At 37.1% G+C, this 26,564-nt stretch overlaps 1 protein-coding gene across 3 annotated transcripts; it reads right to left on the bottom strand.

Moving 5' to 3' along the window:
- Positions 1-798: 798 nt before the first annotated feature.
- Positions 799-25,503, bottom strand: LOC149817469 (U-box domain-containing protein 3-like). 3 transcript variants are annotated; one of them, XM_089984118.1, is made up of 6 exons: positions 25,227-25,469; positions 23,299-23,427; positions 22,877-23,157; positions 5,716-5,811; positions 3,596-5,578; positions 799-1,382 (listed from the first exon to the last, which is right to left on the bottom strand). In XM_089984118.1, the coding sequence occupies exons 3-6, from the start codon at positions 23,150-23,152 to the stop codon at positions 1,317-1,319; spliced, it is 2,421 nt and encodes an 806-aa protein (XP_089840244.1). In that variant the 5' UTR covers positions 23,153-23,157; positions 23,299-23,427; positions 25,227-25,469; the 3' UTR covers positions 799-1,316. The 3 variants fall into 3 exon arrangements, with proteins under 3 accessions (XP_089840244.1, XP_089840243.1, XP_089840245.1); XM_089984117.1 differs by lacking the exon at positions 23,299-23,427 and having other exon boundaries at positions 25,227-25,503; XM_089984119.1 differs by lacking the exon at positions 25,227-25,469 and having other exon boundaries at positions 23,299-23,519.
- Positions 25,504-26,564: the final 1,061 nt, after the last annotated feature.

Raw genomic sequence — 26,564 nt, 5'->3', positions numbered from 1 at the left:
ACCCCACGACCTGTACCAAATGGGTTTTTTTCAAAAAAAAATTGATATTTTTAAAAAATTATAACATTACAGATGTGTTCTACGTGCTTATTTTCATAAGAATTGGGTCTTGGATCATTTGATTCTGGTGCATGGATAGGTTTTTATAAGGTACCAAAATCTACGGTCTACAAATTTTTAAGACTTTCAAGTCTCCAAAAACTGTTTTTTCATCCAAAATGCATGATTCAAGAATCAATTCTTATGAAAACAGGCACATAGAACACATCCGTAAAGTCGGATTTTTAAAAAAGTCCATCAGGTATGGGCCCGGTATATTACCATTGCTCTCTCTCTCTCTCTCTCTATATATATATATATATACATACATATATATATATATAGAGAGAGAGAGACTAGAATATGAGAACTAATTTTTGAACCACTATTTTCATGATTTTTTTATTCTACTCTTGAGGCTAAACTGTAATCTACAAGATTGGTTTTATAAGAACCCGCTCTTGAATCATCTGATTTTGATGCATAAACAAGGTTTTTTTAATGCTTTAAAATCAATGGCTCATAATCTTAATAAATTCACATTTTTCATCAAAAATGCATGATCCAATGGTTGATTCCTAGTAAATTTACCATGTCAAGCACATCAGCATGGTTGGATTTGCTAAAAAAGTGTTGGATATATTTATAGCTCTCTCTCTCTCTCTCTCTCTCTCTCTCTCTATATATATATATATATATATATATATATATATATATATATATATATTGCATCCAAAATGCATCACTACGAGCTTTCAACTAGCTTCGTTTATGCAAATATGCAAAGTTTGTACATAAAAGAACTCCAATTTTGTACGTGTGAGAGAGAGAGAACACGCTACAGCATGCTATATACATCAGACAAATTGTGAACTGTGTAACTACAAATCTCACTGCAAGAGGGCTGCCTCGTGAAATCAAGATAGCAACGGTGGCTGGTATGCGTTACAACGGTGAAAGGACAATGAAGACGATGGATCTCACTGAAACGAACGATGCACCAGTACAAGCTTTCAACTAGCTTCCTTTATGCAAATATGCAAAGCTTATACATAAGACACTCCAATTTCATGTGTGTGTATATATAGAGAGAGAGAGAGAGAGTATGCTTTATACATCAGACAAAATGTGAACTGCAGAAGGGCTGCTTACGGTGGATGGTATGTGTTACAATGGTGAAAGGCATACTGAAGATCGTAGATCTCACTGAACAAATGCATCTAACAGGAAGCATGCATTTAGAAATTTGACACTGCTTAACTAACGTAGCAATCATCTCATTGCTTCCCTTTGCCCATCTTCCCCTCTCTCTGGTTTCTAAAATGACTGAGGATCTGTTGTGCCTGCAAAAACAACACATGAAGCATATTATATTTTTCTTCCTGAATCAAACAATAGAAAAACAAATGAGCGAAGCTGACCCAATGTACTCAGAATAAGCCACTTATGAATTTGTTGATCCAGGCCAAGCTATTCAAGCTCAAGCCCACAGCTTAGCTCTTCGACTCTTACTAAGAAGAGTAACCTACTTGGGTTGAGCTGGAGAAGGTTCTCCAAGTCCATTAGCTCTAATAATTCTCAGGCAGAGTCTGATATAGTTGTCCAAGTCCCTAATCGTTGTGTTTCTCATGGTCACTTTCAAGTAAGAGCTGGTACACGGGCCAAACAAGCCAAGCTTGAGGTGTGCAAGTTCGGCTCCTTGTGGCGAACGAGCTCATGGCAAGCCTGAGTTAAATGAGACTAGCTCGAGCTGTCTTGTTACCCAAAGCTGGAAGTAATAGGTTTTGAGCTCTAAATGTATCAAGTTGAGTTTGACTCACAATAAATATATTATTTCAAAGCTAAAAGCAACAATAAGATGCCTAATGAGTGGAGGAAGAGTAAGAATAAGGGTGATATACAAGATTGCACAAACTATCGTGGTATAAAACTCATGAGTCATACTATGAAACTTTGGGAGAGGGTGATTGAGTGTAGGTTGAGGAAGGTTGTCATGATATCGGAGAATCAATTTGGTTTTATGCCTTGAAGATCAACTATGGAAGCTATACATCTTTTTAGACAACTTATTGATAGATATAGAGAGAGAAACAAAGATTTGCATATGGTTTTTATTGATTTGGAGAAGGCATACGATAGAGTACCTAGGGACATTCTCTGGTGCACAATGATGAAGAAAGGTGTTTCTCTCAAGTACATTAGTATAATTAAAGATATGTATGAAGTAGTAACCAATGTCCGCACTTGTGGAGGGGTGACAACCAATTTTCCTATAACGGTTGGGTTACATCAAGGATCTGCTTTAAGCCCTTTCCTATTTGCTATAGTGATGGATGAGCTTACAAGATCAATTCAAGAAAATGTGTCGTGGTGTATGTTGTTTGTTGATGATATTGTTTTGATTGATGAGTCTAGAGCTGGGGTTAATGCTAAGTTAGAATTATAGAGACAGACATTGGAAGCAAGAGGTTTTAAGTTGATTAAGAGTAAGACAGAATATATGGAATGTCGGTTCAGTAAGCAACGAAGTAGTGATGGGAGTGTAGTGAAGCTTGGTGAGCAAGAAATACTGGTAGATGATTGTTTCAAATATTTAGGATCTATCATTCAAAAGTATGGAGAAATTGATGGAGATGTAAATCATAGGATAAAGGTTGGGTGGATGAAATGGAAAAGTGCAACTTGAGTGTTGTGCGATCGTAGAATGTCATTGCGGTTGAAGGGAAAGTTTTATAGGACGACTATTAGACCCGCTTTACTATATGGTACGGAATGTTGGGCTGCCAAGAGACATCATATTCAAAAAATGAATGTAGTTGAGATGCGTATGCTTAGATGGATGTGTGGAAATACAATAAAAGATAAGATTCGGAACGAGGAGATACATAAGAAGGTAGGCGTTGCACCCATTGAAAATAAGATGAGAGAGAATCGTTTACGGTGGTTTGGACATATTCGGCGAAGGCTTAATGATGCTCCAGTTAGAAGGATGGAGAAATGGGAAAATATATTAGTTAAAAGAGGTCGGGGTAAGCCTAAGAAGACTTGGATGGAGATGATAGGAAAGAATATGAATGCTTTGAACCTCACCAAGGACATGGCATTGGATAGAAATGATTGGAGGAGAAGGATTCATGTGGAAGACCCAGAATGATTTTCTTTTTTGGTTCATATCGCCGACCCCAATTGTTTTGGGATGAAGGCATAGTTGTTGTTATTGTAAAAGCAACAATATTTAAACTCTAGACCTATTGTTTGCAAGCCAAATGCTTCACCCATTTTTCTTAATACACATACTCCATGAAGTAAAATGTGTCTAAAATATGCCTACTACTACTTAATGAGCCTATATGAGTCAAACATATGTGCTTCGTCGTTCGCTTACTATGCTTATTTTATGATTTCAAGCGAGATCTTTGTAAGCCAAACATGATTACAAGCAGCTCATTGTTTCCCAGCCCTACTTTCAACTAGATGTTCACACCACAGATACGCATTGATTGTTGCATATTTCAGGCACACAATGTCCTTTGGGAAAAATCATAGAACACATTACCTTCTCTTTTGCTCTTGGCGTGCCTGACTGAGATAATGCAACAAGTGGGGGCACAGCTCCTTCTTGCAACACCAGGCTGGAGTAACTCTGGCTATTGATACAGAGTTGCAACAAGGCAGCAGCTGCATTTTCTTTACCCCTTTGGGATCCAAACTCCACAACCTCCACCAATGCCGGAATCCCACCTTCCTCGCATATAGTTGAACGACCTTCTGGGGTTGTCGAAAGATTTGCCAGAACAGCAACAGATTTATCGACCATTCCTGCTTCCGGGTCCATCATTAACTCCACAAGAAACTTCACTGCACCTGACTGGATTATCCGTGCTTTGTTCTCATGAAAGATGGATAGATTGAAGAGTGCAGTGGCTGCATCCTTCTTTCCTCTGAGAGTCCCCCTACCCAGAAGATCAACCAATGGACGAATAGCACCAGATCTGCCAATCTTAGCCTTGTATTCCTCCATGACTGAGAGGCTAAAGAAAGTTGCGGCAGAGTTTTCCTTAGCTTCAGAGTTTCCCGTTTTTAAGACATGAATGAGAGGTTCAATGACACCAGCTTCTGCAATTCTGATCTTGTTTTCATCATTTATTGACAAGTTGAGAAGTGCTGTCACTGCATTCTCTTGAGCCAGTTTGTCTTGCAAATATAACAGGGAAACTAATGGAGCTACAGCTCCACATTCTGCAATTATAACCCGGTTTTCCATATTGTACTTTGCAAGAAGCCGAAGCTCTGCTGCTGCTGCTATTTGCGACCCAATTGATTGGCTGCGGAGGCCTTCAATCAATTTCTTAACATGTTCAACAGTGGTTGAAGTTGCAGTATCCTCGTGTTTATGAGATGGAACTGAAGAGGGGTGTTTTCTAGGAACAGCACTATCTCCAGCCCGCAATCTGTTTCCTGAGCTATGAATTTGCCCAGGCAACCAAGTGAGAGAAACTTGATGGCCTGACATTATTTCTCCCAAGGCCTCAGTGCTATCACACTTACTTGACATCCTTGTTGCTTCAGTTGAATCTTCTGCACCCACTGCATGATTATATTCAATGCTAGAAATGGCACTTGAGAGTGAATCGGTTTGGCTATGATCACTAGATTGATCACACGATGATAGGTTATCATGCTTATCGTCTGATACCACTATACTTAATGGCATTTCACATTGAATGCTATGACTCGCGCTCATTTTCTCTGGAAAGGTGTTTCCTCTTCCATTTTGAAATGATACAGCATCATCACTCTGCAACATGTTCCTAACTCCATGAGAAATTGAAATCTGGTTGCTCAAGACATTATTGCTGTCAAAGTATTGAGTAGCTGTATTTGATGTGTCATCTGAACTGACATTGTTGTTGTAGGAGAGGGCTTTATTGTCTATAGAATTTGAGACTGTTGAAGGACCATAAGGGTGCGAAAACTGGTGAACCGTCGGCATGACAGGAGGAAGGAGAACATTGTTCATCTCACACCAATTCAAAATAAGTGCCTTCACCGTGTCATTCGGAATAAGATTACGGTGAACAAGAGATTGGCGTGTTTTTGGGCAAGTTCTTAGTCCATAGTCAAGCCACTTTTGAATGAAAGCTCTTTCAAATGTTTGTCCAGAGGCCACAATAACTGGATCTAACATCAATTCCATTGACAGTGGACAGCAAAAATATGTAGGGATTGGCCTGCCATCAATGAGCATGTATTTCTTCAAATTGAAGATGCAATCCCGAATATGACCAACAAGCATAATAATCTGATCAAGATAGTGTACATCCATTCTTCCTCTCCTTGATTCAGCTTTCTCCCTCTCCTTCTCCAAAGCAACATTTTCCATGAACAACTCCTGGTTAGATCCCAAGCCAAGCAGTTGTACAATTTTCATCAGATTATCTGATCGGGGTCTGAGATTCTCTCTTTGATCTCCCAGAGCTTCTTCAATGAGTTTTGATGCTAGCCCATGCTCCATGAATTGAAGTTCCTGCATACAGTGCTGACATAATTCAAGTGTTATGAGATTCCATTTCATATTTCTATGACACAAAAAAATTGAAAAAGGTTGCGAAAAATGTAATATTCAGAAACACAAGGCATAGAAAAAATTAGATATGAATGGCAACTCTATAATACCTCTATAGAAGAAGACAACAGCAATCTGTTCAGCACACAACAAATCCCCAAAGAACATTTTTTAACCTTGATCATCAGCGGCTCACTTCTTAAAACCTGGACATATATAAAAAGTTTAGCCAAGAGCTAGTGCATGATGTAGGACAAGGCCTTAGAACAAAAAAATGCAAAGTTCACCCATGAAGTTTCCTGCTTTAAGCTATATATCATCAAAATGTGTAATAACCAGAAAGAGTAGCTTCTTCAAATCCATCATAACTCAGAAGTTGTGCATCAAAAACAAGAACTGCAATCATGCAGATGTTGAAAAAGAAAAGTGCAGCTGGTATGTGATGTAACACAAAGTTCAGAATGGCTACCAACTGATGTTAAGCAAAGGGAATAGTTAACTAAACGATTCAAAGAGCTTGCAGAGGATCCATCCTTCTTAAGGTGCCAACATGTTCAGCAGTGAACGAAAGTAATTGATCCAAAATATTCTATAAATTGATTTTACTTTATGTGTCTACTAATGATATACTGATTGTAAACTGTGATCATATGTATTCCCATTTTTTCTTTTTTTATATCTTTAGGGTTTGTTCTAATTATTATCTTTTTTATTGCATTCAAACATATTTTTTATTGCTCTCATAAATTGTTCTCTCCCTCTGCTGTGTATCATCACATAATACCAGAGCTAGGGCTTCTGCTTCTTTATCTATCTGTCTATTCAACTAGCTGTTCATCATCTGCTATTAATCCTTCTTAATCCCTTCTCTTTATCTGTGCCAATGTCTCTTTTAACATCATCTCGCTGGAGTTTCTTCTTCTTTGTCTTATCTGCCTATTCAACTAAGTGTTCATTGGCAGCCACAAAACTGACAAGTGTTTGCAGAAGTAGTCCTTGTTTACCTTATGAATTCCCCTTACCACGTTGAACTCACTGCTAACCCTTTTTTAATCTTGTTATTTATCTCTTCTCCTTATCGGGCTATTTCCTTCCCCTTCTCTCTAAGTGTGGAAATTTTGACATGTCTGCTCATTCCCTGTCACGCTCCTAGGCCTATATTACTGTGGTTTCTCCAAATCAGCCACTCCCTTCTCTTTTTTTTCATTTTTTCCTATATTTTGAGCACAAAAAAAACAGAACAGTGTTTTCAGGAGTTCCTTTTGCCTTGTGAGTTCCCCCTCACCATGTTGGCCAAGCTGCTTACCCTTTTCATCTTGTTATTTCTTTGTCTTCTCCCTGTCTGGATATCACCTTCCCCTTTTCTCTCGTAAGTGTTTTTTCCACCTGCACTCATCTTTGTGTCTAAGGTCTTCCTTCTCCATCGTTCACTCTCATGTCCTGTTTTTATTGTTTTCTTTATTCTTTAATTTTTGTTATTGCTGAAATTGAATAATCCTCCCTTTGTCACTACCATGAACCTGAACTCATCTAACTATATAGAAGAGATTGTAGTTCTCTGCAACAAAATCTGAGAGGAGCACCATCCTGATGGCCAAGAGAGTGAACTTGTTCCTACATGAAGAACTACCAGAAGTATAAAAGAGGTAGGAACCTTAAGGGATGACTTGTAAAACCAGACCCGCGTCACCAAGGAAGGGGAGGAGAAGGAGAGGAAGAGACAGAATAGGAGAAATAAGGGTTGCAGCAATTCACCACACAAAAATCCCAATGTGGGGCGTGTGGGGTTCTATTTTCATAAAAGATAACTGATCATGACTGCCCCTTATATTAAGGTACAAGATAATATTTAACTAAGGGGCAAAACTGAAAACAAGGTATATATTATAAAACACTAAATGACATGAATCTGGATCTAGATCCAAATATCACGTCACATTAGCCTCTCTCAAGTTGTACATGGTGAGAATCATGGACAACTTGCTTTTCAAATACCAAAATTATTGTTGGCTTGGCCCCTTTGTGAATAGGTATGCCACTTGATCTTGTAATGAAATGGATTGAATCCAATAAACATGCAAGAACACACTTTCAATCAAGTAGAATACTTATCATCAAACCACCCACACAAGGGTATAACAAATTTGTTATTTCATAGAGTCGCTAAAAAATGAGTTGAAAATACAAGGCCACAAAGGGCCTATTTATAATACAAATGGACCACTAGGGAGCATCCCCAATATGGCTGTTGGGCTGCTCCCAACAGTCAAATTTATGACCGTTGGGAGCAGCTCCAAGAGCTATATTAGAGCTACCCCAAAAACACAAAAACCGAAAAACAAAAATACAAAATAAAATAAAAAGTCAAAGATTCTCAGCCCCTAATGGGCTGACGCCTATTATAATAAAAGACCGAAATACCCAAGGGTATTTCGGTTTACTGCAAATCTATATATATCTTAACACCCTCCCTCAAACTCATGGTGGAACAACCAAGAGTTTGCCAAGTAAGAAGTGAAATCTGAGAGACGGAAGCGCTTTGATGAAGAAGTCTTCTAGTTGATACACAGACGGAACGTAGGGCAATGTGATGGTCTTCCTCAAAAAAAATTCACGAACGTAGTGGCAATCCATTTCAATATGTTTTGCCTTCTCATGAAATATGATTGCTTGCAATGTATACAACGTTCTTGTTGTCGCAGCATAACCTTAAAGGTTCCACAATATGAACTCCCAAGTGTTCGAGAAGTTGTCTCAACCATACCAACCCAGACGTAGTTGTTGCTATGACACGATACCCAGCTTCAGTGGAGGAGAGAGATATCTTCAGTTGTTTTTTGCATCATCATAAAATTAGGGAATCACCTACAAACACACATAAACCAGTTGTTGAGCTTCTATCATTTATATGCCCTCCCTGGTTAGAATCAAAATATGCAATGACTTTTAATGAAGAAGAGGACGATAAAAACAAGTCATGATAAATGGATTTCTTAATATATCTAACAATTCTTATTACAACACTCATATGTACTGTAGTGGGAGCATACTGAAATTGATTAACAGAATGAATAGCATGAGATATATCAGGACGAGTAATAGAAAGATAAGACAAAGCCCCCAATCATTTGTCTTTAGGGAGTTGGATATTGCAAAGGTTTTTCATCATCTTTCTTCATTTTGGCATTTATCACCTCCAGAGTATCAACCAGTTTTTCATCCAAGAGTCTTGATCGTTCAATGATCTCTGTTGCGTACTTAGTCTGTGACAAAAAATAACCATAAGGTGAGTAGGCAACTTCTATTCAAAGAAAATATCGTAAAAAACCAAGATCTGTCATATCAAAGTTGGCTTTAAGCACATCTTTGATATGATCAACTCCCTGCCTATCACCTTCTTATGATTATCATATCATCTACGTAAAGTAATAAGATCACCATCTCTGCATTGAAAGACTTAACAAACAACGTTGTGTCAGTAAAACAAGATTTAAAATTAAGTTGTTTTATCACATTACTGAACCTATCATACCAAGCTTTGGGAGCTTGTTTTAAGTCATACAAGGCTTTGCGCAACCGAAGAGTTTTTTTATATGCTAACTTCAAGTCTAGCGAAGGATCCATGTAAGCTTCTTCGTCTAGATTACCATTCAAAAACGTATTTTTTACATCCATTTGAAAGATAGGTCATTTTTTAATTGATGCTATGGAAATGAGAGTTATCACAGTAGTCATTCGAACAACTGGAGCAAATGTTTGGTCGTAGTCTATTCAATATTCTTGACTATATCTCTTGGCTACAAACCTAGCTCTGTATCTTTCTAATGTTTCATCCCATTTAGGTTTTACCTTGTAGACCCATCTACATCTTATGGTCTTTCTTCCTTTAGTCAGTGTTCGGATTTCCCAGGTTTTTGTTTTCTCCAAGGCTTTTAATTCATCATTCATCGCTTTAATCCATTTTTGATGATTTTTAACCTCATGATAAATTTTGGTTCTGAATATGAGTGTATGGCGATGAGGCATGATCTATACTTTGGTTCAAAGGAATCATAAGATATAAATCTACTGGGAGTTTTAGAAATTCTTATAAATTTTCTAAGACTAGATGAATCTATATCTTGGTTTTGAGAATACCTTTCTAAAGCACATGGTGGATGATTTTCGGTACGTCGAGCATAGGTATGCATATCATTGTGATATGGGTCTATATCATTAAGACCCTCATTCACACTCTCACTTGCATTATGCATGTCTTCATTTCTACTCTCATGTGTGTCATGAATATTTTCACACCTTTCATGTTCATTGACAAGGTAAAAAAGAAACGAATAATCGCAACTTTCTTAGATTTTTTCTTTGCAAAAACCAATTTCATTTTCAAGAAAAGTGACATTTCGAGAAACATACAATTTGTCTCTTTCAATGTCATAACATTTATATCCCTTTTGACTTTCGCCATAGCCTAAAAAAATACAAAAGATTGCTTTTGGAGAAAGTGTGTCATTATTATTGGTAATGACAAAGCATTTGCATCCAAAGACCCTTAACCTTTTATAATCGGGAGAAGTTTTAAAAAGTTTTTCAATAGGAGAGATATTTTCAATGTTTTTGGAATGCATTGTATTTATCAAATAAATTGTCGTAAGGGCGGCTTCGGCCCAAAAAGCTTTTAGAACATTTCTAGATACAAGAAGTGTTCTAGTGGTTTCAATAATGTGTCTATGTTTCCTCTCGGATAGTCCATTTTGTTGTGTATGGACACAATTTTTTGTGAATAATCTCATTTAGGTCAAGATAATTTTCGAATTCTTTTGACACAAATTTTCTCCCGTTATCGGTTCTAAAGATTTGAATATTAGTTTTAAATTGATTCTTAATATAACAATGAAATTTTTTAAAACACTCAAATACTTCCGATTTTTGTTTTAGAAAAAATATCCAAGAATGTCTATTATAGTCATCTACAAACACAACATAACAGGATACCCCTCCTTTGGATACGACGGGAGCCGATCCCAATACATCCGAATGTATTAACTCAAATGGGTTCTTAGTTATAAAATGTCTTGGTCCAAAGAGCAAAAACTTCATTTTGCCAAGAATGCAATCTTCACACACAAAATCTCTTTCTTTATAATTTGAAATGGAAACAAGTGTAATTTGGTCACGCTAGAATGTCCTAGTCTTTTGTGCCAAATTTTTATCTTTCTTTTTCACAAAATTACAAAATGGTTGTTTTGGTAACTCAAGATTGTCCACAACATAGAGATCTCCTCTTCTATTACCTCGCCCAATCAGCTTCCCGGACTGGAGATCCTGTATTAGAAAATCATTAGATGAAAATAATACTTTGCAACCATAGTCCGTAATTTGAAAAACTGATAAAAGATTTAAATTTAATTTTGGTACTACTCTAATATTTGGTATGTGAAAGATTTGATGATTTTGAAAAATTCCAAAACTTTTGATTTTCAAAGATGTTCCATCGGTAGTTGAAACATAAGAGTTATTTGCGTTAAACTTACATTCGGACAATATGGACTCATTTGGTGTCATATGAAAGAAAGCACCGGAGTCAAGGATCCAAGAGGTCTTACCATGATTACCACTTGTAAATATGGCCGCTCCCAAAAATGATGGAGCTTGAGCTTTAAGTATAAGTTGTAGTGTCTCCATTAGTTGAAACAACGAGAGTGAGTCAATGCACTTGGAGCCGTCTATCTCACTCCTTTCAACAGAAGCAACTCTTTTTTTATGATCATCCTTCTTTTTTTTGGAACAAAAATGCTTGATATATCCCGGTTCGTAACAATGATAACAAATTATCTTTTCACCTTTTTTGTATTCATGATCACCCCTCTTTTCATTTCTCTCAAAGTTGTTGGGGTTCTTTTCATTCTCGTTTTTAACAAAATGAGTAGGTTTATAACTTCTAGTATGATTTTCGGGCATTGACATGACGAGCACGGATTCTTCATCCTTTGAAACAGAAGACTTCTTTAATCTATTCTCTTACATAGTCAATTCTTCAAGAGTTTCCACTATGAAAGGAATACCTCCTCTATGAAGGAGAGCCGACTTGGTTCCCTCAAATTCGGGTCTAAGCCCGTTAATAAATTGATAGAAATGCTCCCCTTTAATTTGGTTTTTATGGAGTTCTATGTGTTGTGGGCAATGCCACTTTGGCTCAAGAAGAGCCAACTCATCCCAAAGAAGAGAGAATGCATTGTAGTATTATTTAATGTTCATCTCTCATTGAGTCATGGTTCTCACATTTTTTTGAACATTGCATATGTGTGCAATATCTTTAAGACTATACATGTCTTTAAGATATTTTCACGCATCACTAGCGAAATCAAATTTCGCCAAGCTAGAACATTTGTGGATGTCCACACTATTGATGAACCATCCAATTATTTTGGAATGGCCCATCCTTCACTCTTTCCATTTCTTTTTCATAGTCGAAAACGGCTTTACCCATTTCTTCTCCTTGAAGTGCAACCTCCTTCCCATTCTCAATTTTCGTAAGAATGAGCTTTTGCACTTTTTCAATACCATCCACCAAACCTCATAATCCTTTTTCCCATATTTTGTGTTTTACCATGGATGCCCACATCACATATTTAGTATCGTTTAGGCGTACGGAAATATAGACCATTACCTTCCTCTCATTCTTCATTTCTTTACAATTCGAAAAGAAAGAGAGAGTGAGGAAGAAGAGAAAGAAAAAGTAATACAAAACTTTTTTGAGAGGTGGCAAGCTTCCTGATGCAACAATCCATGATTTGTTGTATCCGCTAAGCTCACGATCCTCCTCTTGATATTGCCACGAACTTTCCTCTAAAAATTGTTTTTGGACCACCAAAGCTTTGATACCATGTAATGAAATGAATTGAATCCAATAAACATGCAAGAACACACTTTCAATCAAGTAGAATAGTCGATTGAATCATCAAACCACCCGCACAAGGGTCTAACAAATTTGTTATTTCATAGTCACTCAAAAATGAGTTGAAAATACAAATGGACCACTAGGGAGCAACCCCAATATGGTTGTTGGGCTGCTCCCAACAATCATATTTATGACCATTGGGAGAAGCTCCAATGGTATAATGGAGCTGCCCCAAAAAGTTAGAATAGTTGCAAAGGGATATTCTCAAGAGTATGGCATAGATTACGAATAAACTTTTGCTCCAGTTGTCAGGATGACCATAGTTAGGACCTTAATAGCAACGAGAGTGATGAAACTCTTGAAAGATATAAAGTCAGATTAGTTGCAAAGGGATATTCCTAAGAGTATGGAATAGATTACGAAAAAACTTTTGCTCTAGTTGTCAGGATGACCACAGTTAGGACCTTAATAGCCTTAGCCGTTGTTAGAAAATGACCTATATTTTAAATAGATGTCAAAAATATTTTTCTCAATAGAAAGTTAGTTGAAGAAGTATAAATGGAGGCACCACCTAGTATAAATATTCCTAAGAGTAAAGCTCTTTATGGTCTTAAAGAGACACCAAAAGCTTGGTATGATAAGTTTAGTCATGTTATACTCGATATTGGATTCAGAACTTGCCCGACTGACACTGTTTTATTTGTTAAGATTTTTGATGCAGGTATTATTATTATTCTCCTTTATGTGGATGCCATGATGTAACGACCACAACTCATACCCCTTGAAAAATGCAGCTTTTTTTTTACAAGTGCAGAAACAATCCCAGAAACCCGGGGCATTTACAGTTTCACTCCCAATTGGATAACCAAACACACCACAATAGAGCTTACATTTATCATCACAACCCATAGGAACTCATTATTTATTAATCATGAAAGAAAGAGTATCTAACAATAATTGCAAAAGACATATCAGAGTTATTTTAAATGACATAAAAGTAAATAACGAAAAACTGAGCCACATTGTCCCTCTGTAAACCGTCCAGCAAAAATGTGACACTCGTAACTTTCTCAGAAACCAGTCGCTTCACTGCTCACCTGCGACTGTGAAAAATCATAGAAATAGGGTGTCAGAACCGAAATCTTGAGCACAGGTTCTTCTAATGAAACAAGTGAGCATAACGAATACAAATAAGATTTCATGTAATCATTTAGAGGAAAGCAATTATGACAACTTTATAACTTCAATTAAGTATCCATGCAATAGGGAATAATTTCTAAGCATGAAGAATCATTAAACAATAGCATGAATCACAATTTAAGTAAGCAAGACATTAGAGATTAAACATCATGCATCCACCAACATGTAACAATTAAGGAAACAGATAACATATGCATGTTCTAATGCATAGCAGGAACATGCATGATTTATGTGCAATATATGAACATTTCATTATCTTTCATTAAAGTTTTCTCTTTCATATGCATGTCTTGTTAAATGCATATAATTTAAGTTCCTCTTTTTAATTACCGTTACCCGTGGATACACCAAACGGGTAAAATCCCTAAGGTCAAGTTAGGTTCCCAGGGTAGCTTAACACACAATTTGTATTTTATTACTGGGTTCCAAACTTAGCTCTCAACCAATATCAGGAAACAGTACCGTCCATCGGAACATTAGACCTCCACATCTAATGTCGGGGACACAAGGGACACCCCACGCCTACAAGTGTTACTTCCTTAGTACCAAAACAACAGTTGTGTCAAACACACCACCCCCAGGTCAAGTGGCGGACTCTCCCTAAAACCATAGCAAGGAGAAAGAACCTTAATATCGGGTTCAGGAGACAAAATAAAATACACGGAGTTTTTGTATCCTCACAGTCTCCTCAAGACCGAATCTCTAAGATCCCCATTCTTCAGATGGAACATCCCAGAACGTATATTACATTGTCCTTATTCATTATTTTTTTATTAAAATCCAATTATTGAGTTTTGCAATTCAGCATGCAGAAACAAGGCAAAAGCTCGCATCTACCCCTGCGAGAACCATCACGGGACTCCTGCCCGTGGAAACACATAGAACAGTGCAATATAGTGCAATAAAAATAAATGTGATTTTTGCGATGCATGTAAACAATTAAAGAAAGAACAACCAAAGCTCAAGGCTCTCCAGGCTTGTGATGATTCATTTAGACCATTGATGCATCATACGCAAAAACTATAACTTGCAATGTATGCAGTGATGTCAACATGCTTCCAAATGCATATTTATATATGTCAATTTAACCATGTGCATGATATGTCACATTCATATGCATGTGTTCGCCATTCATGTGCATGTGCCTTTACGAAATCATTTCACATGCATGCATTCACTCATGAATCATCTCAATTGGGACAAGTGAACAACTCATGCATTTATGTACATGCGAAAACACACATCAATGCATGTATGCACATGCATTTGAAACAAACTTCATATAGTATGATGCTTAAGCACGTCACATCAAGTCAAAGCATATAAATAATTTCAAATCTTGACATGTCTCGAGAACCAAAAATACATGCACACCACACCTTCTGAAAATTTATATGTATATTCAGAAATGCAAACATATATCATGTCTAAGCCACAAAATATTAATAAGCATGTCTTTGTTCAATTCAGATGCATACTAAAGTCAAATGCATATTTTTATTCATGAACCAGTTCCAATTAAAATATGTGAACACGCATGCCATGAGGTACGTGCCAAAATACATCAATTTCATATATGCACATGCATATGCAAGCAACCTTGCACTAATGTCTTAATCAAGCGTAACATGTCGATTCTAAGCACAAGAGAAATATCATTATTTCCTTGATTCACCTCTAGTAAAACATGCATACAAGTATATAAGCATGTGAGTGCAATAACAATAAACTTTCATGATCCATGTTTTCAATACATGCACATGTTCATACATTCACATGCGTAGAAAGAAAAACTAAATCTTTAACACATGTAAACCAAGGGATAACATGAACACTTTTCATATGAGAATATGTATATAGCCATATACAATTTGCTGAGTCAATGAACTTGAAAACAATTTTGCAAACCTAATCATCACCTAAGCATTGATCTTAAATGTGCCTAAAAAAAATCAGTTTTATAAGCATCGATCAAGTCTTTCAAACTATATCCAGCATGAACCCAATTCAAGAACAGAAAATGCAGTTTAAGGTATGTATATACAAGCATAAATCTTGATCATAACAAACAGAAATAAATCTCGATTATAACCCAATATGAGTCCATTTTTGTATAAAAACCCCATACACAAAAATTTTATGTGTAAAGAACTGAAAACACCCATATAAAAGAGGATCTATGAATCCTCATCCATGTAATTTAGAGTGAACACATAGAATCACTCTTTAACCATGGATTTGCACTAAATATTGCATGGAAATTGAATCGGTATTCGATTTCTCACATGATTCAAAAGAAAGAACTCGTACCTTTGTGTGGATCGAGAAAAAGGACAAGGTTGATGGTAAAAAATCATTGAATGTTACCAGTTAAAACAGCCCCTTCTCTTTCACCAATATCCTGGGCCTCAGAGCTAGCCTTTCTAGGAACAAAGTTCCTTCCAAAAGCAATACTTCTTGTTTCCTCCTCAGAGGCCGCTTCATTTGAGACACCTTTGCAAGACAAACTTTGGTCAGGTGGTTCAACTCCTCTAAGTAAAACAGCATTTTCAGGAATTGCCCATATGCCTTTTTTTCTCAGTGAGTACAACCCATGCACCTCCGTGACAAAATTCCACAGAAGGAAGAACTGAAGCATCAATAACCTTCCCTGCATCCCATGGCAAATCAAATTGATAGAGTCGAGTAGCTTCCCTCCAATAATGAGCAACTGTTGCAGTTCCATCCATGGACAATATCATCGCAGATCCAGGAGGCTTCCCACCAACACACAATCGCATAGCAAACAAAACTTCCTCTTCCTCTATCCGTGCTTTAGGAAGGAATACCTGAATAGGAGTTTTTTGTTTTTTGTTTTTTTCTCCAATACCTTCTCATTGCTTAGCACACCTCTTTCCCTAGAGATGTCCAGGCCAGGCCTATACTGCACTCTATCTTTACAAAAGGTAGCAACCAAAATTGTCAGTTCTTTACCAACATCATCCACCTGCATATCCAAAAGCCAAACTTGTTTGTCACCAGAGGGATCTTTTTTAATACCAGTTTCATTATCCATGCCAACTATTTTGTGAGCCCATAGTCTAGAAATATTTCTCTCTCCTGCAAGGTTAATATTCCAATACTGGATCTCTTGATCGAGTAAATGAGCATCATTATCAACATCTCCACAGGATCCAGTGCTGAACACCTGAAAGACCTTTTCACAAGATACTCCAGCAGAATTGCACCTGAATAGCCATATCTCACCATTTGAACGGCATGCAAGGGTGAGGCATTCATGTGTTACCCAGTCAGGAACAGTGATGCCCTTATGAAGCAAATTAGCTTGTGCACTACAAAGTGCTTGTGGAAACTCCCCTACATGTATAGGCTGAATTTGCTCATCTCCTGCTCTGTTTTGTGTTTTCTTTGTTACTGGAAATCTGGCGAGAGCAGATAATCTCGAAGGCTTGGGCATTGGCGTCCCAAAATCTGGCCGGTTAGGGACGAGGGTGTCAGAGACCAGCCGGCGAGGGTCCAGCAACGGCGTGACGGGGGAGCCGGGAGCCCCATGGGCGGAGCTACGATCTCTGTGAGCGCCCAAGTTAGGCCTCTTCGAGGCAGGGGAGAACATGATCACCGGGTGGGTGAGGGTTTCGGAGTCCCCCACTCTGCTGCTTCAGCTAGGGAATTTCACGAGGCCTGGCTTAGGGTTTCTTAGGGTTGCTTCACCCTCATGGAGAGAGAGAGAGATGGAGGCGTACCTATGAGGTTGCCGGCGACAGCGGCGCTGAACGCAACGAGAGGGAGGAGGCGACGACGGGCTCCCCTGAGCGGCGTCGATGATGCAGCAGAGAGGGGGACGAGAGAGCACCGTCGAGAGGGAGGGGAGGAGGAGGCATGTGAGTCCTCCCTCCCCTCTGTGTCGCTCTTAAAGGGCTCAGGGGGTTGCGATTCGAGAAACCCTCGAAGGGTTTCCCTTTTTAGTCGAAGGGGAAAGGGGAAAGCGGCGGGGGGGTGGAGAAAGAGGGTTTTAAAAACCCTCGCCCCCCCTGCGTCGGGTGTTATAACCCAAAAGGGGGTTATCGGGTCTGGGTCAAGTCTGAATCCGACTCGGGTCCGAAAAGATTTTTTTTTTTTGAAAAAAAATGTGGATTTTACACATGATCATCATTGGAGGAGACAAACAAGGAGTTGAAAACATTAAAAAGCTTCTTAAAAATCATTTTAAAATAACTTATCTAGGTTTATTAAGATATTTTTTAGGAATTGAAGTTGTTTGTTCCTCTAGAGGTTATTTATTATCTCAATCTAAATTTACTTTTGATATTGTTTTCAAGTCTAGAATCACAGATGATAAGAGAGTTGATACTCTTGAGGTTGTCAACTCTAAAAGGTAAATTGATGATGGAAAACCTCTTGAAGATCTCACTCCTTACAGACAACTTATTGGAGCATTCTCGTACCTCTCAATTACTAGACCTGATATAGCACACGTTATACACACAACTAGTCAATTTCAGCACGCTCTCACTTTCGTTCACATGGGAGGAATTTTGTTTATTATTAGATACATTAAGTCTTCTTTTTCACAAAGCCTCTTTTTGTTTGCTTCATCTTCATTAGATTTAATTGTTTATACCAATGCTGACTGGGAAGGTGATCCCAATAAAAGACACTCAACCACTGGTTTTTGTGTTTTCTTACGTGAATCATTGATTTCGTGGTGGTGCAAGAAGCAGTAAGTCTTTATTTCGTCAACTGAAGCTGAATATCGAGTCATGGCCACCACAACGATGGAGGTAGTCAAGCTCAAAAGATTATTGGCTGACATGGGAGTTGAAATGACAAAAGCATCACGCATGTGCTATGACAATAAGAGTGCAATCTACATAGCCAGCAACTGAACATTTCATGAATGCACCTAACATGTCGAATAGGATTGTCACTACGTCTAAGAGGAGTATCTACATGGGACTATTGATCTGCCTCATGTTACATCATAATACCAATTAGCAGATTTCTTCACAAAACCTCTCGTCGCTCCTAGATTTCATTTCCTCTTAACCAAATTTTCGATCATTGTACCATAAGTTTGAGGGAGAGTGTTAAAAAGTGTATATATATAAGTATATATATAATATATGTATATTTATATATTTTTTCTTTTTAGCTTTTATTTTATTTTTCTGTTTAGTTTGTCTAGTTCATTTTGAACTAGACTCAAACCAATCAACACTTTTTTTGTTGACTAATTTAAGAGCCATTAGAGCTAGTCCAACGGCTATAAATAGAGTCGACTCTCTTTGAGTCTCTTTGAGGCCCATTTTTTCCTCTCTCTTATGCGTATAAATAGGGGTAACTCCCCTCTCATTGTATCAATGTTTTTTAAGCATTTTATGTGAATGAAATGAAGATTATTATTTTTACTCTTGAGCCTTCTTAGTTGTACCCTTTTGTGGATTATGGTTAATGTGTCTTTAATAGACACTTGCTGTGAGCATTTGTGTTTTTGTTGAAGGTCTTCATTTCATTACATTCGCCCCCACCATCACACTGGAAGTTGATAATGGGAAGAGAAAACTGATTGTGGATCAAGCATGAAAATTTTTAAAGATGTTAAAAACTTCATGTTTGCGTTTCATGAAATATATCCAAGTATACCATGAGTAATTATCATAATATCAACTCCCAAAAGAAGAAATATTAGGAGATGGTCCTCATACATGGAATAAACAATTTCAAATAACTTGGAATCTCTTTTATTGATGGAAGCAAAAGATAATACATGACTCTTAGACATCTGACAACTTGGACAAACATGATTGCTCGACTCTCGACTTAAACACAACTTTAGAATTAAATTACTATAAACAAGATTTTCAATAAAAGCTTTATTACAATGTGCAAGACAATTGTGTCAGACATGTGACTTGTTTGACTTAGACTCATTGATGAAGCAGGAGGAAGGGGAACTTCTAGACTCTTCAGCGAATTTGTTCTTGACTTCTACTGATGGATCTTCCTTATACGGGTACATGTTTCCTCACCTCTCTCCCTCAACAAACGTCATATTCATGTGAAGATCCTTCAAATAAACAGAAAGAGTAAAAATAATGCAAGAATTAGTATCAACAAGTTTAGAAACAGAGAACTTTTTTTTATGTTGGGGACGAGAAAGACATTGGATAACTGAAAACTAAAATTGGACATAGGAATAGAGACTTTTCCAATGTGTGTGATGGGGTGACGAGTGTCATCTTTACTCTTTAGTGATAACTCTAGCTTTTCTAAAATAAGATATCAAGTTTTTGAATTTATCTTCATCCCCGGTGATATGATTTGTTGTCTCTGAGTCCACATACCAAACTCCCTTAGCGTTTTGCTTGAGATTCAACCCTTCAATGGCAGCCAATGGAAGTTGTTTATCCACTGGCAGTTGTGACTCTACTCCGGATCTTCCTGGCTTATTTTTTGAAGGTTTTGCCTGTGTGCTTGCCTCAGTATTATACCTCGGATCATCCTTGAACCAGGTTTCAGCAATTCGCTTTGATGTGACCTGGCTTTTTGCATATAAAATAAGTAGGAATCCTTTTTCCTTGATAGGTGATGGGAGGAGTGTTTGGATGAGGAAGAAGTTTATGACCTCCCTGGTTTCCTGCACGTCCACGTCCTCGACCTCTTCCATATTGCATTTTAAAAACTAGAACATTATGGCTCTATGGTGCAACTGAAGAGTTTCTATTGTGCCTGATAAATTCATCTCAAATTAAAGTAGTTTGGAATGCAATGCTTCAAAGGGGGGCGCGGCACATCAAAGTAGGACAAGGTAGTATAGAAAACATTGTACTCAAGCTCAAGCCCATTGAGAGTCTATTGCACTTTATCTTTATCCAAAATTTTGCACTCAACCATAGCAAGTTGGTCAGTTATCTCTTTCATCTTGTTAAGATACTCTATAATTGTCATGGAGCCTTTCTTGAGATTCAAAAATTCATTTTTTAAGAACATGATTCTAGCTTCTGAAACTTGAGAATATGTTTGTACTAGCCTAGCCTAGAGTTACATAATTGTACAATCATCAGGAATGTTGATCAAAACTTTTTGAGAAATGTGGATGTGATATAGGCAATGAGTGTCTGATCACGTTTCATCGAGAATATGCAAACCAGATTCTGAATGTGAGTTGTTGAAACAACCCATTTTTCATCCTTTTCTTCCTGAAAAATAAATTCTGGTGGGATCTTGACCGACCCATCTAGGTGACCTGAACGATCCTCACTACGAATGAAAGGAATAATGTCTTTTCCAGGTAAGAAAATTGGAATTTGTCATTTTTTATATACTAGTTGATTAAAAAACTAGCAAAGAGAACAGAAGAAAAATAGGAATCCATTAAAAAACAAGAATAATGCTAATTTTGTGATTTCCAAGAGAACAAGATTATAAAGAAGATGCTTTCTTTCTTAAACAGGCTGCTGCTGATAAAATTCAGAACTAAAAAAAAAACTGCAGAGAATCAGTCCTTCATGACACACAGATCTGCACTTTTTTTTTTTTGCAGATCAGGGAACAATCACAAAATCAAAGATAGAAATAGCAGCAGCCAAGTTTAATCTACGAAAATGATATTAATAAAGAAAACTTGAAGAAATAGATCAAGAAGAGAAAATAGGGTTTTATCGAGAAATGATAGATATGTTGCAAGAATAACAGCGTTATAAAGAAGGGAAGAAAGATTTTTTAGAATAAGAATTCAGCAAGAACAAAAGGAAGAAAATCCAGACACAATATCTGATTTAGGGTTTTTCAAGAAAAGGAAAACCAAGAAAGAAGAAAGGGAAATGGAAAGATGAAGAAAAGAGAGTAGCCAAGATATTTTGAATCACCTTGATGAATGAATCAAGACCGAATGTGCTAAGATACCATGTAAAACCAGACCCGCATCACCAGGGAAGGGTAGAAGGAGAGGAAGAGACAGAATACCAGAAATAAGGGTTACAACAACTCACCACACAAAAATCCCAATGTGGGACGTGTGGGGTTCTATTTTAATAAAAGATAACTGATCCTTTTATGTACAAGTACAAGCCTGCTCCTTATATTAATGTACAAGATAATATTTAACTAAGGGGGAAAACTGGAAACAAGGTATACATTATAAAACACTAAATGATGTGAATTTGGATCCAGACGTGGATCTGGATCCAGATCCAAATATCACGTCTCATTATGGGTAACTCAGTAATTCAACCACATATCATGAACTTTGATTATTCATCAATTAATCTGAAGTTTCCATGCTCACATCGGCTACTTATGGATGGGAAGGTATCTTAGTCTATTAGGCATTTTGGTTTGTATATTCAGTCTTTCCCTGCCTATCTACCATGTGATAGGACTATCATCCTACTCTATAAGTCTCTTTCTGAGGAGAGCACCAGCCGTAAAAACCTTTCTATCTCACTTCTTGTACATTATTCAGGTTAATTAATGTTATGATGATTTATATGTTACTGTGATCTTTTTCGTTTTGATGTTCTTGTGATGCTTCCACATTCCCGAAAATTTTCACCTGGTGCTCACAATGTTATAACTTGCAAAAATATGGAAATGATACAAGTTGGTGATCTTTTCACACATATGTCAAACTTTTAGTACCATCTTGCTATCACTGCCATCGTCCATTTTCCTTTATGAAGTATGTATTGAAGTGGCCATTGATATGATTTTATGGTCTATATGCTAATACCAGAATAATGGTTGAGTTTAATTTTCTCTAGCTGTTATAAGCATGATACTTTGAAGAAAAACGCATTGGATGACAATAGAGGTTTAACAAAAGAATTTGATGAAAGGAGACACCAGACAAGGAGATGTTACTGTGAAGAGGATGAGTGATAAATAAATTTACATAAATGGTCTACAATTTTAATGGTGTGAAGTAGAAGTCACTGTGCGCTTAGATTTACTATCATAAAGAAAAAAAAAAGATGACTGTAGTGGCAAGTCATGAATGAATTCAATAACAATGACTGAGCTCATGAATCTTTTCTTGAGCATGTCATCACAATAAACCCAAAAATTTCTGAAAGAGTTTTAACATTAAACTATTCAAGAAACGCACTAAGACACATAGTAACAGAGTAGAAAGCTTCAGGTAGTACCAACATAAAGCAAGTGCATATGGAACATACATTTAATATCTTGCTCGTCTTAGGGGTCCAGTTTTCAATGATATCCCTGGCCTCATTAACGAGCAAATCCAATTCCTCAAATTCCATAAGTAGCTCCTCCGAGTGTATGTTCGAATCAATGGCCTCATCAAGCACTGGCCTCTGAAGTTTCAAAATGTCAACAATCTTTCTGTAGTCTTCCTGAAGTGGCTCGAGCTTCATCATGGTCCGACAGGCAACTAAATGAATATATCTTGAGATACTGTTAAGTAGAGCTTCACCAGTCATATTTCCCATCAGAACTGTTTCAAGAATAGAAATAGATGGTAAGAATGGCAGGAACAAAGCAAACTCATGAATTAGGAAAACAAGCAAAGGTACACACATGCCAGCCAATGAGCAAAATTTGACTTTCAGTTCTTTTATGTTCAACTAGTTCATACCTGTACTTGGCTTTAGTTTGAGAAACCCTCCTAGTCATAAAAAGAATTTCCAAACTGATCTAAATCTTCATATTTGGTCTTGATCAGCATCATGCTTACCAAAGTATCAAATCCTTAATCTTCAACGCTCTGCATTTTATCAACTAGACTTTTCCAGAACCAGTAATTGCAAGCAGTGGTGGATTCAGGATTTTGCATAAAGGGTGGCAAAAAAATTTATAATAAAACTAAAATATATCCAGGATTTTGCTTAAAGGGGGGGCAAAAAAAATTATAATAAAATAAAATATAAAGGGGGGCAATATAAATTTTTATCATAAATAATGAAATTTATCAAAACTTTCTTAAAAGGGGGCCAAAACAATTTATAATAAAATAAAATATAAAACTAAAATATATCCAGGATTTTGCTTAAAGGGGGGCAAAATAAATTTATAATAAAATAAATTATAAAACTAAAATATAAAAGGAGCAATATAAATTTTTATAATAAAATAATGACATTTTTCAAAAATTTAGGAGGGAATCGAGCCCCTCCTCGCCCCCCCTGGATCAGCCCTTGATTGCAAGGACAGGTTGTCTTGGTCAACAATTTCATTACACTCCCTGACGATTGACTTCTAAAACATAGTATCTCCTTTTCAACGTTGTAATCCTATCTAGTGACTACTCACCTATTCCAAACTAATTTGGTACTAGAATTACTATCTATTATTTCCTTCCCTTGATCCATCATTTGTCTCTCGAAAATCAGTCAATGTCAGGCCTCTGTGAACATGTCCTATCCTGTTTCTGGTTCAACTAATGTGACAGGACACACTAGATTATTTGAGAAACTGAAAGAAGACTATATAAACTCCATGCTAACATAGAGGAACCCTTGTCATGGATGCGTGATGATATGGCTAGTTAAACCAATCAACATAAAGAACCAGATAATAATATTCATTCTCTGCTTCCAGCATACCCAATTATATTAAAATAAGAAGAAAAAGAGGAATACCTGAGATGATACCAAGTCTTTTTCAATAAAACTCCTTTGAAGACTGTGAAAACCAAAAAACAATGAAAGTCTGTGTTTTTCAAAATATCAGCTAAAAAACTTGTTTTTTGAGAGAAATGTTTAGAACGTGAAAAAAAGAATATCTTGAATTTGAATCTCGAAGTTTTAATACCCTACCAGCCCAACTTGATTTTCAAGGAGAAATCTCACATATTCGTAAGCTTTTTTGACCTAGGACTTTTTGTTGCTTTACGTATTTCTAACTATAAACCACAGTTAATACAAACCTAAGGTAATAAATCCAGAAGGAAAAAAAAACAATGTCAAGCCTACGATGGATCACAATATTCATAAACCATAGACTAGTCCAATGGACGGACGACACACAGCTCGCCGAAAGATAAAGTATCACAAGAAAACTGAAAACTGGGATACAACAAAAAATACTATTTTAATCGTTCCTGAACAGTTCAAGAAAAAAAAGCATAAATGTCATTGGACACGAAAAACCAAAAGAAGGTTCATGTTATTTTTTTTTTGTTAAGGAGAATATATACATGAGTAATCTGTCTCCATTACTGGTTCTTCGGAACCCTCCACTGAACCACAAAAGAGAAAAAAGTACCCCCACCACAGAGAGAGAGAGAGAGAGAGCAAAATTGTGTGAAAATCACACACTATAAAATAGCATAAAGATCGGCAAGCTTCCACCAACGCCATTCTGAAATCATGTCCACAAATCCAATTTGACATGATGGTACACAACATCCACGGAATCCACATTAAACCAGAAAAAGGAAAGGAAAAAAAAAGGTCATTCCTCATTCATCAACTTATTTTGATAATTTCAGCTAAAATAATATTGTGGGTCTTGTCCCTCCCCACCTTATACATCAACAATTGACTACAAAAGCTGGAATTTTACCTCTTCAAACTTGAAGAACCCAAGAAGCAAGCTTCCTTCCTCTCTAGAATATCACGAGTGCCCTTCTTTACATTACTCTAGCTTAGCACGCAGACCCCAATTCGTCTCATGGCTCCAAGACCATGAGAGAGAGAGAGAGAGAGAAAATAGGCATACTGAGATGCTCTAAAATATATTTTGGGGAATATTGGTGTTGCATGTAGATGGGTTTTGGTGGCTTTCGGGATGTGTTGAACAGACAAAACTCAGGCTTTTTTTTCTCTCTCTAAACTGCAGGAAACTAGGGATAGAAGGAACCATAGATCTTAACATCATGGGGAACATGTGGACAAAGACCAAACTACCCCCATTTATGTTTTTTCAACTGCTATACTATTACACCCTTTATTGGCTTAATGAGTGTCCATTGACAGATCTGTGAAATTGCTCGTATGGACAAACATACCAAAGTTAGAAAGAAAACAGTCAGTAGTTACAAGACATTCTTTTACCCCCAACTCATTGAACCCATCTGACAGTTGTATGAAAGAAAAGTATGGCCGATAAGTAACTTTTGGTTGAGGTGAACTCAAGGTTATTTTTGTGTTGGTGGAGCATAACATCATCTTATGTTTATGGTAGTTTAGTTATTAACAAACCTATTATTTTGGGGTGTCTGTGTTTTGATTATTTATTGTTCAACTTAAAACAAGAGAGCAATATGCATGCTTACTTTTGACGGTTTCTGAGGAAATCTGGGTTTAAAGCCTCACCACCATTTTTTTTTATCATGCGCCCATGTCTTGGTTGGCATCTCCCGTGTCCTTATTTCCTCAACGGTACCTCACCCCCTACCTTTTATTGCAATATTTCATCATATCAAAACTGACCATTATGACTCACTCCGCATGTCCCTATCCCGATTCCCACCTATCAAGTCATCATCACCTTAAAGGATTAATTTGTGGGGGTGAGGTTGCTGGCTTGGGGGTAAAGTGTGGACTTAGTGTTTTGCATTATTGTTTTTTTGTCAAGACCTCCGTATTAGTAAAAAGAAAATTAAGGACCATACTGTGATTTATTTCTGAGGCCATTATGACATAGGACATTCATTGCACTGTTCCTACAAGACACGGTATTGACAATGTAGCTCAAGGTGCTTTAACTATTTGGCGCTTAGCGAGTCTAGTTTTGGTCATTAGCATTGCAAATTTTCATGATTTTTCATCTGTTTAGGTCTTTAGGATCAGGCTTAGCTTTGTGTACCCATTTGATGAACTAGGGGTGCCACCACTTTCTATGTAAGAGTTTGATACTTAAAGTTGTAGGGAGGGGTCAAAGAAGGAGTCAATGCAAGTT

Source organism: Nuphar pumila, chromosome 13 (genome assembly GCF_984573655.1).
Source record: "Nuphar pumila chromosome 13, dmNupPumi1.hap1.1, whole genome shotgun sequence".
Lineage (NCBI taxonomy): Eukaryota > Viridiplantae > Streptophyta > Magnoliopsida > Nymphaeales > Nymphaeaceae > Nuphar > Nuphar pumila.
Note: the sequence above shows the minus strand (reverse complement) of the source record. Positions and strands in the feature narration are given on the sequence as shown.